A 16,993-nucleotide genomic window follows, 5' to 3' on the forward strand; every position below is an offset into this window, starting at 1 on the left:
GCTTAGCTCCTTTGTAACAACAAAAGTCCTGATGTCCTTTTATGTTTTGCAAATAAAAATGTATTGAAATAATTAAGTAGGTATCTGTGGTGGGCTCCTTTTCCCCCTGTTGTTTCTCAGGTAGAGGTGGGTTGTGTAGTTCACACTGTGAACATATCAGGGTTGTTTCTCAGTTGGCTCTATTATTATATTCAAGTTCACCTGCTTGAGGGAAATACTGTCACAAATTTCTGGGGGTGGTAAAGGGCCCACAAAGTCTTGTTTGATCGTCCTTGACCCACGGGCTATGATGATTGCTGCAGGTTGGGCAGCGTTATAGTAGCTTCCTGGCAACATTTTAGAAATAGAAAGAGAGACAAAAAGATTTGGCACTTATAACCCTGCAAATTGTTTGACCCCGCCCATTTTGTGGCCACACCCCCTAATTACCATGTTCATTTTACAAAAATTGGCAGCTCATTAAACTGCGAGTCACAGTTTTCCCAAAGAGACTTATCTGAAAGGGGTTGGTTGGTTTCAGATAGATCACCAGAAATAACAACTTTTGCCAATTACTTTCTATTTTATATATGTCAACGTTTTTCTAATATTGAAGAGTAAAGTATCATTTTTCACCTTCTAAAGCAGCTCTGGAGGGGGGGTCGCCGACCCTGGAAACTGTTCTAAATTGATACATTTAGTTGACACATTTCTTATCTTAGTCCCTGCTGAGCAGAATCTCTGGGTTTCATTACAGACAGCTTCTCTGGAGTATTAGCAACTATTGTATCAATTCTGAGTCTGCACCTGAATTACTGATCTACTCTCTACACCAGAGACAGGGACATTCAACTTTAAACTTAGATTTTGGAAAAACAGTAAAAAATAAATAATGGAAAGTAATTGAAAAAAGTCTTTGTTTCTAGGGAACAATCTAAAAACAACTGAACTGAAAAAAGAGGTGTGGAAGGTGAACAAACCAATTGTTTCTTTGCTTTATCTTAAATTGTTACAAAAGTATCAAAGTGCAGCTGCCAGGTATTCTGAGCTCTCTGCCAAAAGCCAATGAAGTTAGAAACATTTGGATCTTTTTCTGGCAGATTCAAAGCAGGAGATAATATAGAAAGTAGGGACATTTCAGTAACAACCAGGGATTGTGGGTTGAGCTGCCAAAATTGGGACAATCCTGTTAAAAATGGGACAGTTGGGAGGTGAGGAAACCAAGTTATTTGTGAGGTCAGGTGTTCCCTTGTACTTATTTCTACTTTAGGGCAGTTTTCTGAATCATGAAGCTACTGCTATCACATCACGTGTTTTGATCCTCGTACAAGAAAAAGTGAACACTTAGCCCCGCCCTCTGCACACAGTTTTAAGAGGACATTTCAAAACTAGTCGGCCAAGGTCAAAACGCAAGCTCACTGAATAAACATGTTCCGCGTCTCTGCTCATGGCTGTCTCGTGATGCCCCTCAACATGGCTCGCTTATGAGAGGCGCATCCTATTCACCAGTAACCCGCACCACTACCGGAAATGGACACCTGAACAACTGGAGTTCCAAGCGCAGCTCTGATTTGATTTTGAGGAGCGGGGGGCGGGATTTTCCTGGTGTCGGGGCGGGGCACCTGAGGAAGGCGTTAGCGGGATAGCCAATGGAATGTTCATGGCAGAAGGCCGGGGATGTGCTTGTAGGATTGGTGTATGCGTCTGTCGGACAGTAAGGGCTGAGTCTGTGGAGATGTTGAGGTCACTGTTGAGCTGATCGGTCGAGGAATGGCCCGGGACAGCACGGAGAGCCGGTTCAGGCAGGTGCTGGAGGATTTCGGCGGCGCACAGAACGTGCTGCTCATAGGAGAGCTGTGGGACAGGGCGCAGAGCAGGGACCTTTTGGAGAGCTTCTTGGACGCTGTGTTCCCTGGGGAGAAACAGGAAGGAGTTGGGAAGCCAAACGCAAAGGTCCCTCAGAGTTCACTAGCGGAATGTAAGGGCCCCCAGGAGCCAGTGTCCAGGGCCGCCATTAGAAATCACGGGGCCCCGTACAACAAAATTTTTGGGGCCCCCTGGGCCCCGCCCACACTGACGACCAAGCTCCGCCCCATATCCCGCCCACATCGCAGTTAAAAGACCACACAGACATCAGCGCTAAAAAAGTAACCCCCCCCCACACAAGTTGTAAAAAGCTATTGATGGTCAGGGCCCCCTTATAAAAAAAATTGGGGCCCCCAAAAAAAAAAAATTAAAATTTTTTTTTTTTAAAAACATTGGTGGCAGGGGCCCCCTGTTAAAAAAAACTTGGGGCCCCAACAAAAAAAAATGTAAAAAAAACTAAAAAATAAACAAACATTGGTGGCAGGGGCCCCCTTCTAAGTTAAAAACAAATTGGGGCCCCAAAAAAAAATGTGAAAAAAAATTAATTTTTTTTGAAAAAAAAAAAAAAACATTGGCGGCAGGGGCCCCCTTATAAGTTAAAAACAAATTGGGGCCCCAAAAAAAAATTTGAAAAAAAAGTAATTTTTTTTTGAAAAAAAAAAAAACATTGGCAGCAGGGGCCCCCTTATAAGTTAAAAACAAATTGGGGCCCCAAAAAAAAAATTTGGAGAAAAAAAATTTTTTTGAAAAAAAAAAAAATGGTGGCAGGGGCCCCCTTACAAGTTAAAAACAAATTGGGGCCCCAAAAAAAATTTAAAAAAAAAATAATTTTTTTTTGAAAAAAAAAAAAAACTGGTGGCAGGGGCCCCCTTACAAGTTAAAAAAATTTGGGGCCACCAAAAAGAAAATTAATTTTTTTTTTAAAAAAAAAAACCCAAAAAAAAACAATGGTGGCAAGGGGCCCCTTACGAGTTAAAAAAAAAATTGGGGCCCCAAAAACAAAAGTTTTAAAAAAAAGATTGGTGGCAGGGGCCTATAGAATATTAAAATAATACATTGGTGGCCAGGGGATTAAAAAAAAAAAAACACAAACTGGTGTTCAGTAGAATTGAACTCATGGCTTCAGTACTTCAACTTCGCCTCCTTTCGTGACTTCGGGTCTTTTCACCGCTTCAGGACTTCGGCTTCGGCTGTTTTCGTGACTTCGGGTCTTTGCGCTGCTTCAGGACTTCGGCTTCGGCTGTTTTCGTGACTTCGGGTCTTTTCGGCGCTTCGGGACTTCGGGACTTCGGCTTTTTCCGTGACTTCGGGTCTTTTCGTCGCATCGGCTTCGGCTTTTCGGCACTTCCGCATTCGGCACTGAAGAGGCAAGACGTACGGCTCGGGCGCTCGTAAGGGGGGCCCGGATCTTCAAAAAAATGCAGCGCTGCCGGGCCCCCCTTCATGCCCGGGCCCGGTACGCTTGTCCCCCCTGTCCCCCCCTGATGGCGGCCCTGCCAGTGTCGGACAGCCGAGAGCAGCCGGTTGAGAGTCCGGTGACAAGGGAATCAGAGAGACGTCAGTTGAAGCCGGACCGGGCTCTGCGCTTCCCCTTGGTGTTCTTTCTATGCCGGGCGGAGTCTCTTCGGCCGCGGGATTCAAGACGACATCTCCGAGAGATCCTTAAGGACTTGAGGGAGAGGACACGTGAGGGAGCGGCTGTGATTGGGGTTATAGTGACGTGTGGGAGCGCCGCTACTAACGGAGAGTCTCTGTGTGATGGTTCCGGTCAGGACAACTCCGATGGCTTTGCCGGGGATTCCTCTCAGGACTCTCTTGCCGAGAATGTGGCATCTCTCCTGTCCCTGCTGCAGTCCGTGTTCCCCCCGGGCAGTCGGGGTTCGCGCTGGTGGGAGGTTCGAGCGGCCGTATTCCTCCAAGGACAGGACGAGACCCGCAAGGATGTTCAGAACGTAGCGAGTGAGGCGCTGGCTGCGGCAGGTACACCCGAACCGTCACACCATAGATGTCTGTGTGTACAACTTCTGTTCTTTCCCTGCAGTCACACTGGACTGTAGTTCCCCACCACTCAATGGCTCACGGGCAGGATTAAGCCGGAATGTCAAAATTCTAGTTTACTCTTGTACAAGGAAGGTCACATATGTGCCAGTTACTATTCAAGTCAGGCCTCTTCCTTTCCACACAACTGTCTAGTGCACCTCTGTCCATGTACAGGCACCTCACTGGCCATAGTATTGGGCCACAACCACAAGATGTGTGAATAGGAACTCAGGCTGCTAACTGCACCACCCACCTGTCTATATGTTCCCTTTCACTGGAGTTACTAGCTGTTACATTGCCCAGCAGCAAATTCATTTTAGGGCCCAACCTATCCAGAGGCTGTGCTTTTTTACAAATATATGTCGAAATTGCTCATTAATAAGGGCCTCATGGGGCCCCCTATACTTCTTGACCCCCCCATGCACCCACAGGATCTGCTGCCTATTTATGGCCCTGTTCCCTTTTCTTTTAAAGGAAAACTATACCCCCAAACAATGTAGGTCTCTATAAAAAGATATTGCACAAAACAGCTCATATGTAAAACCCTGCTTCATGTAAACAACCATTTTCATAAACTATTCTAGTAGTATGTGCCATTGGGTAATCATAAATAGAAAATTTACATTCTAGCCAGCTGCAAGGCATTTAGGGGAGATTAGTTGCCTGAAGAAGAGGGGATTTGTCGCTGGGTGACTATTCTCCCCCCAGTAGCCATGTCTGCCACCACCCTAAAAGATAAAGGCTTACAATTGATCATCATTCACATCTATGGCTGGTGGCTGAAAGCGCCTGTGTACTTACTTGGCAAGTCATTGTCACTTGGAAATGTCATTTTGTTCTTTCAAGCAATAACTGTAACAAGTGAGTGCGCCTGTGATTGCAACTGTGATTGTTGTGAAAGTGGGGTGATATATGAGGATTTTGTTACCCATGGCAGGGAAGCAGCAATAGAAGTATCTATGTGCCTGGCCCCCTAAAGTTCAGCTGTCCAGTCTTGTGATGAGTATTCAATATTTAGCAATTAAATAGCATTTTTTCCTTTCCAGAGGTAAATAAAAGTCAAAGGCCGCAGACAAAGTTTGTGTTTTCCATGGAGAAGGCGCAGAACAAAAAGGAATTTTGTGGAGAAAGGTAAAACAATCCTGGCTGGGGGGGAAATACTGTTATTTACACAAATCAAATTTATTAACCATGTGTATTTAAATATAGGCCACCTTGAGGACGGCACAGCCCTAAATGTCATCAAATATCCAAATGGTGAATGTACTGAGAAATCAACGGATGCTTAGTAGCTAAGAAGATGTCCTGCTCTTCCTGAAGCATACAGTGTCCTTCATGCAAGGCCAGTGAGCCGTGACACCTACTAACTGTTAGTGCGTCTGTGATGGTCATAGTTCATTGTAAAATATTCACTAACGTTGATAGTTTTTTGAAAGAAGAGACGGCCATGCTTGTTCTGTGTGTAATTAGTGACTACATAATACTCTCATTTTAGAGGGCAAAGGCTTTGTGGAGCCTGGATTAGAACAGGTACAGGATGCCATCACCTGTTACGGCAGTGGTAGAGTACACAATTTTCTGTGTTTTTCTCTAATTTCTAATCGGTCAAAAAGAAGAAAAAATGCGGTTAAACTGAGGCGATTTTACCATGTATATGGGGAAGGCCTGTCTTTAGTCAGTTTACAAATTAGCGAAGGAAAACTTTCCATTGAAAAGGAGATTGAAACTTAAGTCTATGGCACAGAATGTTTTGACTGCTGCTGTGCTCTGGGAAGCAGTGGAGTAATAATTTTTACACCTATTCACAGTGGTTGCCAACACACCCCTTGTGCCATGAGCCTAGTAACTTGAATCAAAAGCTGTTTTAACCTTTAAAGTGCCAGGGAACTGGAACTTTAAAATTCATAGCACTGGCACACTTGTGCATTTATAATGGCAACATCAATTTTACTACCTCTGTCACTTTGAGGGTTAAGTGACTATTGCACTGTTCTTGCATTTACAATATAGCAGTTCTCTCCGTGTCATCGGAATTATGTTCCTTCTATCGCACATATGAGCCAAAATGAGTTGCCCAGGGCAAATAGCGGTACACCCAGTGCACTTGTTTTTCTCTGTGAAACGTTTGTGGTATTTGTTGGTTAAATAACATTCTGTCTAAGACAGTTACTACATGACTAGGCACAAAATCTATCATCGCAACAAAATAAACTATCCTGAAACAGGAAGTGTTATTATGTTGATATTTTATTACAAACCTCATGATCATTAGTTATAGTATGTCTTCTACTAGTCCAGTGCTGTATAACTTCTGCGGTAACGAGGGCCAGAATTTTTATAGCCTACGTGGTGGAGGGCTGATGATGGAAGCCAGTGTTGTCCACTCCCCTTTTCAAGCCACACCCACTTTACACCACAACCATGTTACCACAAGACCATGTCCACATTAATGGTGGTAGCACACCAAAAAACCAAATGGTTGGTGATCACTGCAGCAATATTGCTCATCACTCATATATAGAAATGTTGTTATATTAAAACATACCCTTATGCCCCCCCAGCACATAATTAAACACCTTGGGGGCCCCCTAACAATAATTTCCAAATGCTAACATAATCCCAGAACAAACCCTATCAGGATCCCTCTAAAAGTGTGGGAGCACTTTCAGTCTGGGTCTGAGTTGTGAACATAAGTGTTACAGGCATCAACAATGCAGGGGGGATTACAGGTGTGAACAATGAATGATTTTACTGTCTGACTGTGAGGTGTAAACATTGCTGAGGCCAGTTAATATCAGTATTGATACCCATTTAGGCAGGCAAACCCACAAGTGACGAGCGAACATGAGTAAGAACTCTGTCTGTCCCCATTACATAATATGAGGTGCAGCTGATGTCAATAAACCTGTGCATTGCGTGCTGATCACTGATAAGAGGAGCACCTGACTGTAGTTGTAGTATACACCTATATTTACCACTTTCCAAATGAAAAAGATTAATGGAACTTTTGCTGAAAAAGCATTCCGCCCTATAAAGAAAAAACTTTACATTTATTTATAAAGATGTAATTGAGCATTGCATTGTTCACACCTATACCTTCCCTATATTAAGTTGTTTCATAATATGCTCAGTATAAACAACCATATACCTTTCTGTTGCGTCTGCTTTGGCTTGCAGATAACCATAAATCCATTAAGCAAGGTGATTATCTCAGTACAGGTATGGGATCCGTTATACGGAAACCCCTTATCCAGAAAGCTCCAAATTACGGAATGCCCACCTCCCATAGACTCCATTATAATCAAATAATCCAAATGTTTAAAAACGATTTCCTTTTTCTCTGTAATAATAAAACAGTACCTTGTACTTGATCCAAACTAAGATATAATTAATCCTTATTGGAAGGAAAACCAGCCTATTGGGTTTATTTAATGTTTACATGATTCTCTAGTAGACTTAAGGTATGAAGATCTGAATTACAGGAAGATCCGTTATCGGGAAAACCCCAGGTCCCATACCTGTACTAGTAATGTTATTATTTACCTCATAAGAACCAGGCATTGAGGAGCTGACCATTGAGGAGCTTAATAAAAACCAAATATGTTTTTCCTTATTAATTATAGGCAAAAATGATGTGCAGCATAAGCCTTATTTTTTTTAACTCGCGTTGAAGAAGGGGGTATACTGTCCGTTTAACATCTAAAACAAAATTGCTGTTAAAGTGGAGTAAAATGTTTACTGTGGTTTGCACAATTTTTTCTCCTGTGAGCAGGTGGCAAAATGCCTACCCCATAGCTTTACGCTCAGTGGCGGAACTACCGGGGGAGCAGGGGGTGCGAGCGGACCAGGGCCCGCACCCCCTCAGGGCCCCCGGCAGCCCGCACGCCAGTGAAATCTGTCATGTACGGAGGGGGGGCGGGGCCCGGCTGCGCGTCACGCACCAGGGCCCACCCCCCTCTAGTTACGGCACTGCTTACGCTGTCTTACCGTTTATTATCTGACCATACCAGAGTAATTGTATTACTGCTGCTACATTTTTAAGCTAGCAAAATTTTATCAGCCGAAGCAGAGTGATTAAAAAGTTAGCCTACAAAAGAGATATTTTCAGACATTTGTTAACAATACTGATATATTGGCTGCTTGCACTTCTCAATAGCAGCTTCAAGTACAATACCAATGTGAAGGATTTCTAAAGACTGTTACAGAGCAATAACAAGAAAGATTTTTTTTAGTTGCAGTCTGAAAAGAGGTTAGGCTACTAATTCAAAGCCATACAAAGGAAATAATGAGTTCAATGGAAATGTTGCACAGAATAGGTCCGTCTATAACTTACAAAAGGTAAGCAGGAATTGTTCAGCTACTGCTGAGAAATATTTGCAAATTATGTATCAAAATGTAACAGTTTACAGTTGACTCTAATCTTCTTCTTCTTGACAAATATAGGGGAAAATAAAGCAAAATATTTTTTTAAAAATAATGTTTTTAATGATAAATGGCAAAAAATACAATGATTTGTTAAATATTAGTGAAATGCACTAACTGTTATTGGGTGTGGTGAAGTAATACTGTATAAGGTTAATAACATATGTGGCACTCGGTAGCACTAATTATTCCATTGAGCTTAAATTTACATGTCAACATAATAGTGTAACTGATCTATTACCACAAGAATACAAATGTATCCAGTGTCGCATTAGTGATTTGAGGCCCCTGGTTCCACAGACTTCCCTTATAGGTTATTCCCACTCCCAAATTAAATTATCTTGGCTATCCTGGTCTGTCTGGAAGTGGAAACATGGAGTTGACCCTTTAAAGCCACTTTTTAGTGCTGGCAGGGGTGGTTTAAAGTAATTGTTCAATATAAAAATAAAAACTGGGTAAACAAGCAGTGCAAAATAAAAGATGTTTTCAATATAGTTAGGTAGCCAAAAATGTAATCTATGAAGAATGGAATGACTGTAACATAATAGCAAGAATACTACTTCCTGCTTTTCAGCTCTCTTGGTTTCCACTGATTGGTTACCAGGCAGTAACCAATCGGTGACTTAAAGGGGGGGGGGCACATGGGTCATAACTGTTGTTTTTGAATCTTAGCTGAAAGCTGAGGATCAAATTGCAAACTCACTGAACAGTTATGTCCCATGTGGCCCCCTTAAAGTCACTCACGGACTTTAAGGAGCTGAAAAGCAGGAAGTTGTCTTTTGTTCTATTATGTTAGACATCCAGTCACTCCAGCCTTTATACATTACATTTTTGTCTAACTAACTATATTAGAAACATTTTTTATTTTGCACAGCCTATCTTTTTACTCCTTATCTATTTATTTTTATACTGAACAATTCCTTTAATGCTCAGTCAGGGATTGACTCACTCACTGTCTATAAATGTTCTGGGTCAGAGTCACAGGTGTACTTGGAGACACAAGGGGCCTATGATCTAGCTGCTTTTTTTTAATATTTGTATTTTCTTTTCTTTTGTATTTATTTTATTTGCACTGCTGGGCCTGGGTCTGGTTAGGACGGGTACACAGTCGGTACCTGCTAGGAGAAGATTAGGCAGGAATACAAGATACACATGTGCATAGCGTGTGTCCAAGCTCCGTGTTCAGCTTTGTCTAAATGTCTAATCTTCTCCTAGCAGGTACTGTGCACCCATCTCAACCATACCTGGGCACAGCAGCGCAAATAAAAATATTTTTTCCTTAAAAAATGTAATAATTGAAAAAGCTAGATGGGCCCCTAGGCTATAGCTTAAGCCTATTAATGAATCTGCCCCTGACTGTATCATTAATGCCATGCTAAATATCATGGATTGGTACATGCAAATATTGGCAAGAAGAATGTACTGAATAATAATTTGTCTTCATAGCCTGTCTTTTGTCTTACTTACACTGTAGCTTTCTGCTGCCATAGTTTAGTTGTCACTGTCCTGAAGAATGCAGCAACGTTTGGTTATACAAGTATGGGACCTGTTATCCAGAATGCTCGGGACCTGGGGTTTTCCGGATAACGGATCTTTCCGTAATTTGGTTCTTCATGCCTTAAGTCTACTAGAAATTCATGTAAACATTAAATAAACCCAATAGGCTGGTTCTGCTTCCAATAAGGATTAATTATATCTTAGTTGGGATGAAGTACAAGCTACTGTTTTATTATTACAGAGAAAAAGGAAATCATTTTTAAAGATTTGGATAAAATGGAGTCTATGGGAGACAGCCATTCCGTAATTTGGAGCTTTCTGGATATCGGATTTCCGGTTAAGGGATCCTATACCTGTACTTTTATTTTCTGTACATTTCTTCCAGCTTCTAACACTTGGTTAGACCCAGCATAAGGTTTTTTAATGTTACCTAAATACCTTTAAGTATATTGGCAGTTTCTGCTGCCCTTTAAGCACACGTTAAGTTCTTGTTTCAGATTTTATCCTGTTTAGTGCACACACAAATGGTATTCTGCACTTTAAAAGGTCCAGTAACCACATGAAGGGAAAAAATATATATTGCATTTAAAGTTTGCATATGTACTTAGACCACTTACAATCAAACCATTTATTGGCACACTTTAAATGAAATGTTTTAAAGTTTTCATTTTGTCAACCCTGTTTAACCTTTCTTTTGTTTAAAACATTTTGGAATTTTGTGCAATTTCAGATTATGGTGCAAAGCCACTTTTGCTGGCTACAAGCGGGGCCTTCGAAATCAGAGGGAGCACACGGCTCTTCTTAAAATTGAAGGAGTCTATGCTCGAGATGAAACCGAATTCTATTTTGGAAAAAGATGTGCCTACGTGTACAAAGCAAAAAAGTGAGTATCTTGCACTTTTGGGAATCCTGCACTTGGAATATTTACTATTCTTCAGTGGGATCATTTACACAGAGCATCAGTGGTTTGTTTTGTTTGAGGTTGTGATTCTAACTGAAGTATTTGATCACTGATGTTTTAGCATCAGAGGCAGTTAACTTTCAAATTCATTTTAGTGTGGCATTGATTGACTTTTTTTTATGGTCAACTGACAAGTCTGTAGAAGAATAGAAAATCTAAAATGAGGCTGGTTTTATCAGTATTTTTTGGTTTTGTCGGTCTTTATTCTTACCATTGTTAGTTTAGGGATGGTCGTTTTTTGCTCACTGAGTAAATAGGCCACCTTTTTAAAGTGGCTTTTAAAGCAAAATAGCTTTTCACAAGGTGAATATATTTTGACCAAAAATTTTACTTTTGTACATGGATTAAGTTTTGGTGCACAAGTGGTGTATAAATTCTTATCAGAATTTGTTGCTGGCAGACATTTTGCAGGAGAACCTAAACTGTTATTTTCACTGAGCATTTATAGAAAGCGTGTTTATTTTATGGTATTTTTGCCTCTAACAAATAGCTCAGCCCATAAGGTAATAGCAATTTAAAACAATTTCAAAGGGTTGTCCACCTTCCAACACCTTTTTTCCAGCTCAATTGGTTTCAGACAGTTCTCCAGAAATAGACTTTTTTCAGCTATTTTCTATTTATGACCGTTTTTATAAAATTGAAGTGTTGAGTATTTTTTTTTTTTTTTTTTTACCTTGACCTTTGGAAAGCAGGGCCCGGTTGGGGGGTCACCGACTCTGTAACTGTTCTAAATTGACACATTTAGTTGGTACATTTTGTATTTTGGGTCCTACTGAGCAGAATCCGAGTTTCATTAAAGGGGAACTATCATGGAAATGTAATATAAGCTTCGTCGTACTGAAATAAGAAGTTTAAAATATAATCAATTAAATATTCTGTACTGTTTCTGAAATAATCAAGTTTATCTTCACTATCCCTCTCTTAGCATCTGTTTCTCTTGATTCTGTCTTCTTGCAGCAGTTGGGTGTCAGAAAATAATTGACAGTTAGATCCAATATATCTTATAGGGGGGCTTGTCTTTATTTCTGAACAGTCTGAAAACTGAACTGAAAAAAAGTTTTTGGAAAGTGAATAGCTCCTTTAAAACATCAGCTGTGTGAAACTGCAGTCTTGGGTGACTGTAGTTTTCCCCTACTGCCAGGGAGCATAGAAATCCATTAGAAGAATGCTACTCTACTTCTTGATACATGAAAGTGACCATTTTAATTGACGTGTGATGTAGATCAGGGCTGTCAAACTGGAGTCAGGCTAGATGTGGCCCTCCAAAGGATTTTTATGGGCCAGAGTCTGCTCAAATTCTCCATAAGACTTCACTGTATGGCATGATGATTTTAATTTAAATTTCAGAAATAAGTGATCCACTACATGTTAAGTTAGGCAGTACAACAATGCAAGAACATTTCAAAAGAGGCTGGCGTATAACACTGCAAGTCAGTGTTAAAGCTTAAGTTCAATGGATTTACTAAATACTTAAGTATTTAATACAGACTTGTGCTTTATATATGGTGCAAGGTCCTGATGGCATGACAGTGACATTGAAGTATTCTGTTCTCCTGTTATGATATTGTACTGTTCAGAAGCTTTACTGTTACCCCCTAAGGCTTGCAAAGTGGCTCTAATCAAAATGTTACTTATTTACATATACTATGAGCAACTAAACTAACTGCACTATTCTTCCGTTAATGTGACACAATGTAGGGTATGTGCAAAATCTGTATTTTAGCAACAAAAATAGCTGTAAAATATTAAACTTAGCCGAAAAATTGTTTTCTTTTTGAACATTGCTTCTTGCATGTTTCCTAAAATGAGGCAAACCTGTGTATCTGTACTGCTGCTGGAGCTTTAGGGTGTAATTACTATTTTTTCTTTTTAGTAACACAGTGACTCCTGGTGGAAAGCCCAACCGAACTCGTGTGATCTGGGGAAAGGTGACCCGAGCTCATGGAAACAGTGGCATGGTCCGTGCTAAGTTCCGCTCTAACCTCCCAGCTAAAGCCATTGGGCACAGAATCCGTGTGGTAAGCGATTGCTTTTATTGGTGGAAAATGAAAGGAAGAGTTATTTCTTAAACTTATTTCTCAAAAGCACATGAATGCCTATGAATATGTTACTCCCCACAGTGAAAACATTTTGCACATTTTTCAGTGCTGTGTGTTTATTCGAATTTTGTCATGCTACCACCTTCCCCGACCCTGATATGACGGTGTACAAAGGAAAATCATTTAGTCTTTCCTCTGTAAGACTGTATGCATGTTCATGCTAGATGGCACTGCACCTTACAAGCAAGTCTAGTAACTTTACAAATGCTGGAAACTTTCACAACTTGTTGCTTTTATATTTTATCTGATGCCTTTGATTTAGTCTTGCCACTTGTAGGCACAAAAACCCAGAAATGTAGATTCTCCAGCTCATGGTACTTTTGTACCTGATCTGTAGACCTTTGCTGGCATCTTAAAGGTTCAATAACAATTGTGTAAACAGTCTTAGGAATGAAGTAATATTTATGCATACTGAAAATGTGTTAAGTTTTACTATGCTTTTTTTTTTAAATTAAATTTCTAACCAGTCTATTTTTTTTCTTTTCAGATGCTTTACCCATCAAGGATCTAAATGTTAAGAAAAAATAAATAGAAACATTCTGGATCTGTTCTATTTGTAGTTTTTTTTTTAGACTTCTCTATGAAATATTTCTAAGGTGCCAACATGCTGTATACAAAATGGGTGTATAGAGACTTGCATACAAAGCATCCAACTGGATAGCATAGCAAGCAAGACACTCAAAGGAAATCTCCCTTTACATTTCCTTACCCTTTAGCCTAAGCTGATTGTATATGAATTAAAATGTAACCCTAAGCCATTTTCAAACATAATTTTAAAATCAACGATAACTTTGAATATTTCTAAATGTTGATATTGAAAATATTGGTATTGGTCTGCTACTATTTAGCCAAGCCTCCAATTGCCATGCAAGTGAATGACTAGTAACAACCAAATCAGTCGCTCCTGATGAGCTGATCTAAAGGATGTATAAACGTAACACACAATATGACAATTCTGTGTTAAATGAGCCAACAAGAAAACATTAAACCGAGTGCAACAATCCAAACAGAGAACTAACTATAGCATTTCCAGATGGAGAACTGACCAGGAAGAAGTATAATGTTTCATTGCAGCATCCAACTGAACACATCCAACAAAGTATATTAGACAGATCAGTCCTGATGTGCTTAAAGGTACAAAAGTGTGTATGTAATAAACACTGGTGGAATCTTTTATATATTTGCTGTGGGTGCTTTCTACTGTGTATTTATCGATTTCTTGGTTAGCACCCGGCTTATGCCTTTTGTATGGTGAGTGGCGATATTTGTAGAGAGAGAGGGGAGACAGGCCTGTTACCACAGGACCAGGGCAAGAAATGGTGGAGCTTTATACAAATGTGTTGATAATGCAACTGGAAGATAATACAATTAGGATAAAAAGATATACTTTTATCCAGCATTTAAAGTTAAGTTCTATATGTAGCCAAGTAAATAAACAGCACAATGAGGCTGTATCTTAGTCAGTGTATCTCCTTACATTTCTGTATGAATGGTACTTCTCAGTTATGCTAACCTCTACCGTATACACACTACATACCTCCCAACTGTCCCTTTTTCAGAGGGACAGTCCCTCTTTTGACAGCTCAACCTGCAGTCCCTCATTTGTACTGGAAAGTCCCTCTTTTCTCTGCACTGAACAGCCAGAAAAAGAAACAAAATTTCTCACTTAATTGGCTTTTAGCAGAGAGCCCAAAACAGCTAACAGGTGCAAATAAGATACTTTGTAACAATTTTGAGACACAAAAACACAGTTTAGATAAGGAGAAATATTTTCAAACTTTCATAACCTGCCAAATTTTGTAAAACAAACATGGTAATTAAGGGGGTGTGGCCACAGAAAGGGGTGTGGTCCAAAAAATTGCTGCGCTACGTGCGTAAAAAAAATTTTTTGTCCCTCTTTTTACTTCCAAAATGTTGGGAGGTATGAACTACATCCTTTTCACCACAACTATGTAGCTATATGCACAACCACGTACATTTCATGTATCAAACAATTACATAATACCAATACATCTTTTCAGAACATTGCTAGTTTAGTTACCTGACTCATTTAGATAAAGAAGAATTATGCTTAAAAAAGTAGTGTGTCGGGCTGATTTATTGAATATTTCTGCAAAAACCCTAATAATCCTTCTCTTCCATTTCCTGCTCCCTGAATTCCCAGGCTGTGCAGGGGAGCCAGTGGCTCTCCGTTCAGTGCATTGTAGAACAGGAACCAATCAGCAGCTAGCAGGACCTGATAGGGAACTGAAGTATGTCTGAATGCAGGGCTGTGATTGGCTGTCCCCCAACTACTGTGCTTCTGGCAGGGACCGTTAGGACGCCAACCCCTCATTTGAAACATAGACAGGGACCCATAGGCAGCAGAAGATGGTTTCAGCTGGGGGGGCCAGGACGAGGAGCAATGGAGGCGTGCGTAGTGCGGCGCAAATTTTTGGCCACGCCCCTTTTAGCCACTCCCCTTTGACTCCACCCACTTTCCCGTGTGTTTTCAATGAATTTTCAGGGAATTTCAATTTTAATTTCACATTTCAGGAAATTTCATGTATAAATACCCCCAGACTGAATGGCACAGTGGAAATTTAATGTGACCTGTGGCATAGACCCTACCCCTCACAAATGACACACATAGGCCTTTAAGGACTAACAGCATGTGTGCCCATCACTGTGGCACTGAAAGAGTAAACAGCAGTAGGGCAGCAAAACATCAAAATGCATGCCTAGCAATCCTATGAGCAGCAATGAGGAAGCAGCAACTTCCCAGCAGGGAAGGCAGGGCCAGTCTTAACAACTGCGGGGCCCAATTGGAACCATTTTGGTGGGGCCCCCTAAATGGAGTTTTGCCATCTGGCACAGGGTTCCTGTTCCATGATAATTACTCACTACATTTCACTAATTTATTTCTAGAGTTCAACTGCATACAAAACGCAGGAATTTATTTTCACAGTATATGTGCATTTTTAAAGATTTACCCTCAAACCTTCCTGTTGTTGGTAAATAGTACAGGGGAATACGTATGCTGGCATGGTTTTCTGTTATCTCTCTGTACAGACTATGAGCAAACTTAGGGGGCTGTTCCTGCTGAATTGTGCTTAGTACAGGGAATACCTATGCTGCCATAGTTTTATGGGATCTCTCTGTACAGACTATGAGCAAACTTAGGGACTGTTCCTGCTGAATTGTGCCTTTGACCATGTCCACTATAGAAAAAATATTGAATATATAGATAGCTAAACGTTTCTTTTTAATAATGCAATTTATTTTAGAAAAGCCAAAAGACACATTTGCAATTCCATGTATAATACCCCAGAACTTAAAGGATGAATTCCATAGATAAAAATCCCCAGAAACGGCACAAATGCAATTTTTGCTAACAAGGAAACACCAGATCCTCTCTGAGCAATCAGCGTGTAAGCGCAGGATCAGCCTATTTGCGCCTTAACGTTTTGGCGACATTATGCAAATAGGCTGAACGCGATTGGCCAGTTTTAGTCATGAGAGCTTTTGGCTTCTTCAGCCCCAAAATAAATGATAATGGCGTCGGGTTTTGGCGCAAGTATTTTGAAAAAGGCTGCTTAAGCTGTTATAAGCAGAATTCTTAAAAAAAAAAAATACAGGAGAATTTTTTTTGGGGAGGCCGTGGCCCCTGTGGCCCCCCCCCGGTTCTGCTGCCTATGCAGGGACCAGTAAACATCTATAGGGAGCTCCAATAAAGAGGCTATTTTTAAAGACACTATTAATTTTTAGCACCATGTAAAAGCAACACCATATGCTACTTATAATTGCCTACAAAATTATGTTGTTTTTTTTTCATTTATCATATAGGTCTCTTTCAGAACGCTCAATGTTTACATTCGGTTGCCATGGGGAAAGTGGTCTGCCCGAGGGTCTTTGAATCCGATTCGTCTTCCTGCCGCCGTTTATAAATCATTTTGAAACTGATCATATAATATATTTATCTCACCGTTTTGAACTTAAAATCCACCCGCTTACCATTTAAAGTTCATAGCCCTGTAGTGCGTTTTTATTACATATATGTTTTGTGTTAACCTTTTTACACAGGCAGTTTAACGGTCACCTTACGTATTCTACGCCCTTAATTTCCCGTCATGCAAAGCGCTCTCCCTTC

The 16,993-nt window shown here is 40.5% G+C and overlaps 2 protein-coding genes across 2 annotated transcripts; both read left to right on the forward strand.

Annotated features, from left to right (window-relative positions):
• Nucleotides 1–994: 994 nt before the first annotated feature.
• LOC121393062 (uncharacterized protein C2orf72 homolog) lies at nucleotides 995–12,674 on the forward strand. Its single transcript, XM_041564748.1, is given in 8 exon segments — nucleotides 995–1,988; nucleotides 3,347–3,825; nucleotides 4,932–4,965; nucleotides 4,967–5,016; nucleotides 5,095–5,254; nucleotides 10,535–10,687; nucleotides 11,613–11,614; nucleotides 12,639–12,674. Coding segments are annotated over 5 exon segments (882 nt in total). The 5' UTR covers nucleotides 995–1,749; the 3' UTR covers nucleotides 5,175–5,254; nucleotides 10,535–10,687; nucleotides 11,613–11,614; nucleotides 12,639–12,674.
• On the forward strand, nucleotides 8,171–13,375 carry LOC108705784 (60S ribosomal protein L35a-like). The gene is made up of 4 exons (XM_041564112.1): nucleotides 8,171–8,223; nucleotides 10,535–10,687; nucleotides 12,639–12,783; nucleotides 13,352–13,375. Exons 1-4 carry the CDS (start codon nucleotides 8,171–8,173, stop codon nucleotides 13,373–13,375), a joined length of 375 nt encoding a protein of 124 aa, XP_041420046.1.
• The last annotated feature ends 3,618 nt before the right edge of the window (nucleotides 13,376–16,993 follow it).

This window comes from Xenopus laevis, chromosome 5S (assembly GCF_017654675.1).
Source record: "Xenopus laevis strain J_2021 chromosome 5S, Xenopus_laevis_v10.1, whole genome shotgun sequence".
Taxonomy (NCBI): Eukaryota; Metazoa; Chordata; class Amphibia; order Anura; family Pipidae; genus Xenopus; species Xenopus laevis.

Bases quoted from the DNA above. Each gene is read 5' to 3' on its own strand.
- LOC108705784 (XM_041564112.1), top strand. From the start codon at position 8,171: ATGAGTTCAATGGAAATGTTGCACAGAATAGGTCCGTCTATAACTTAC. The intron at 8,224-10,534 runs GTAAGCAGGAAT...GTGCAATTTCAG, and splicing joins CCGTCTATAACTTACAAAAG to ATTATGGTGCAAAGCCACTT. The intron at 10,688-12,638 runs GTGAGTATCTTG...TTTTCTTTTTAG, and splicing joins TACGTGTACAAAGCAAAAAA to TAACACAGTGACTCCTGGTG.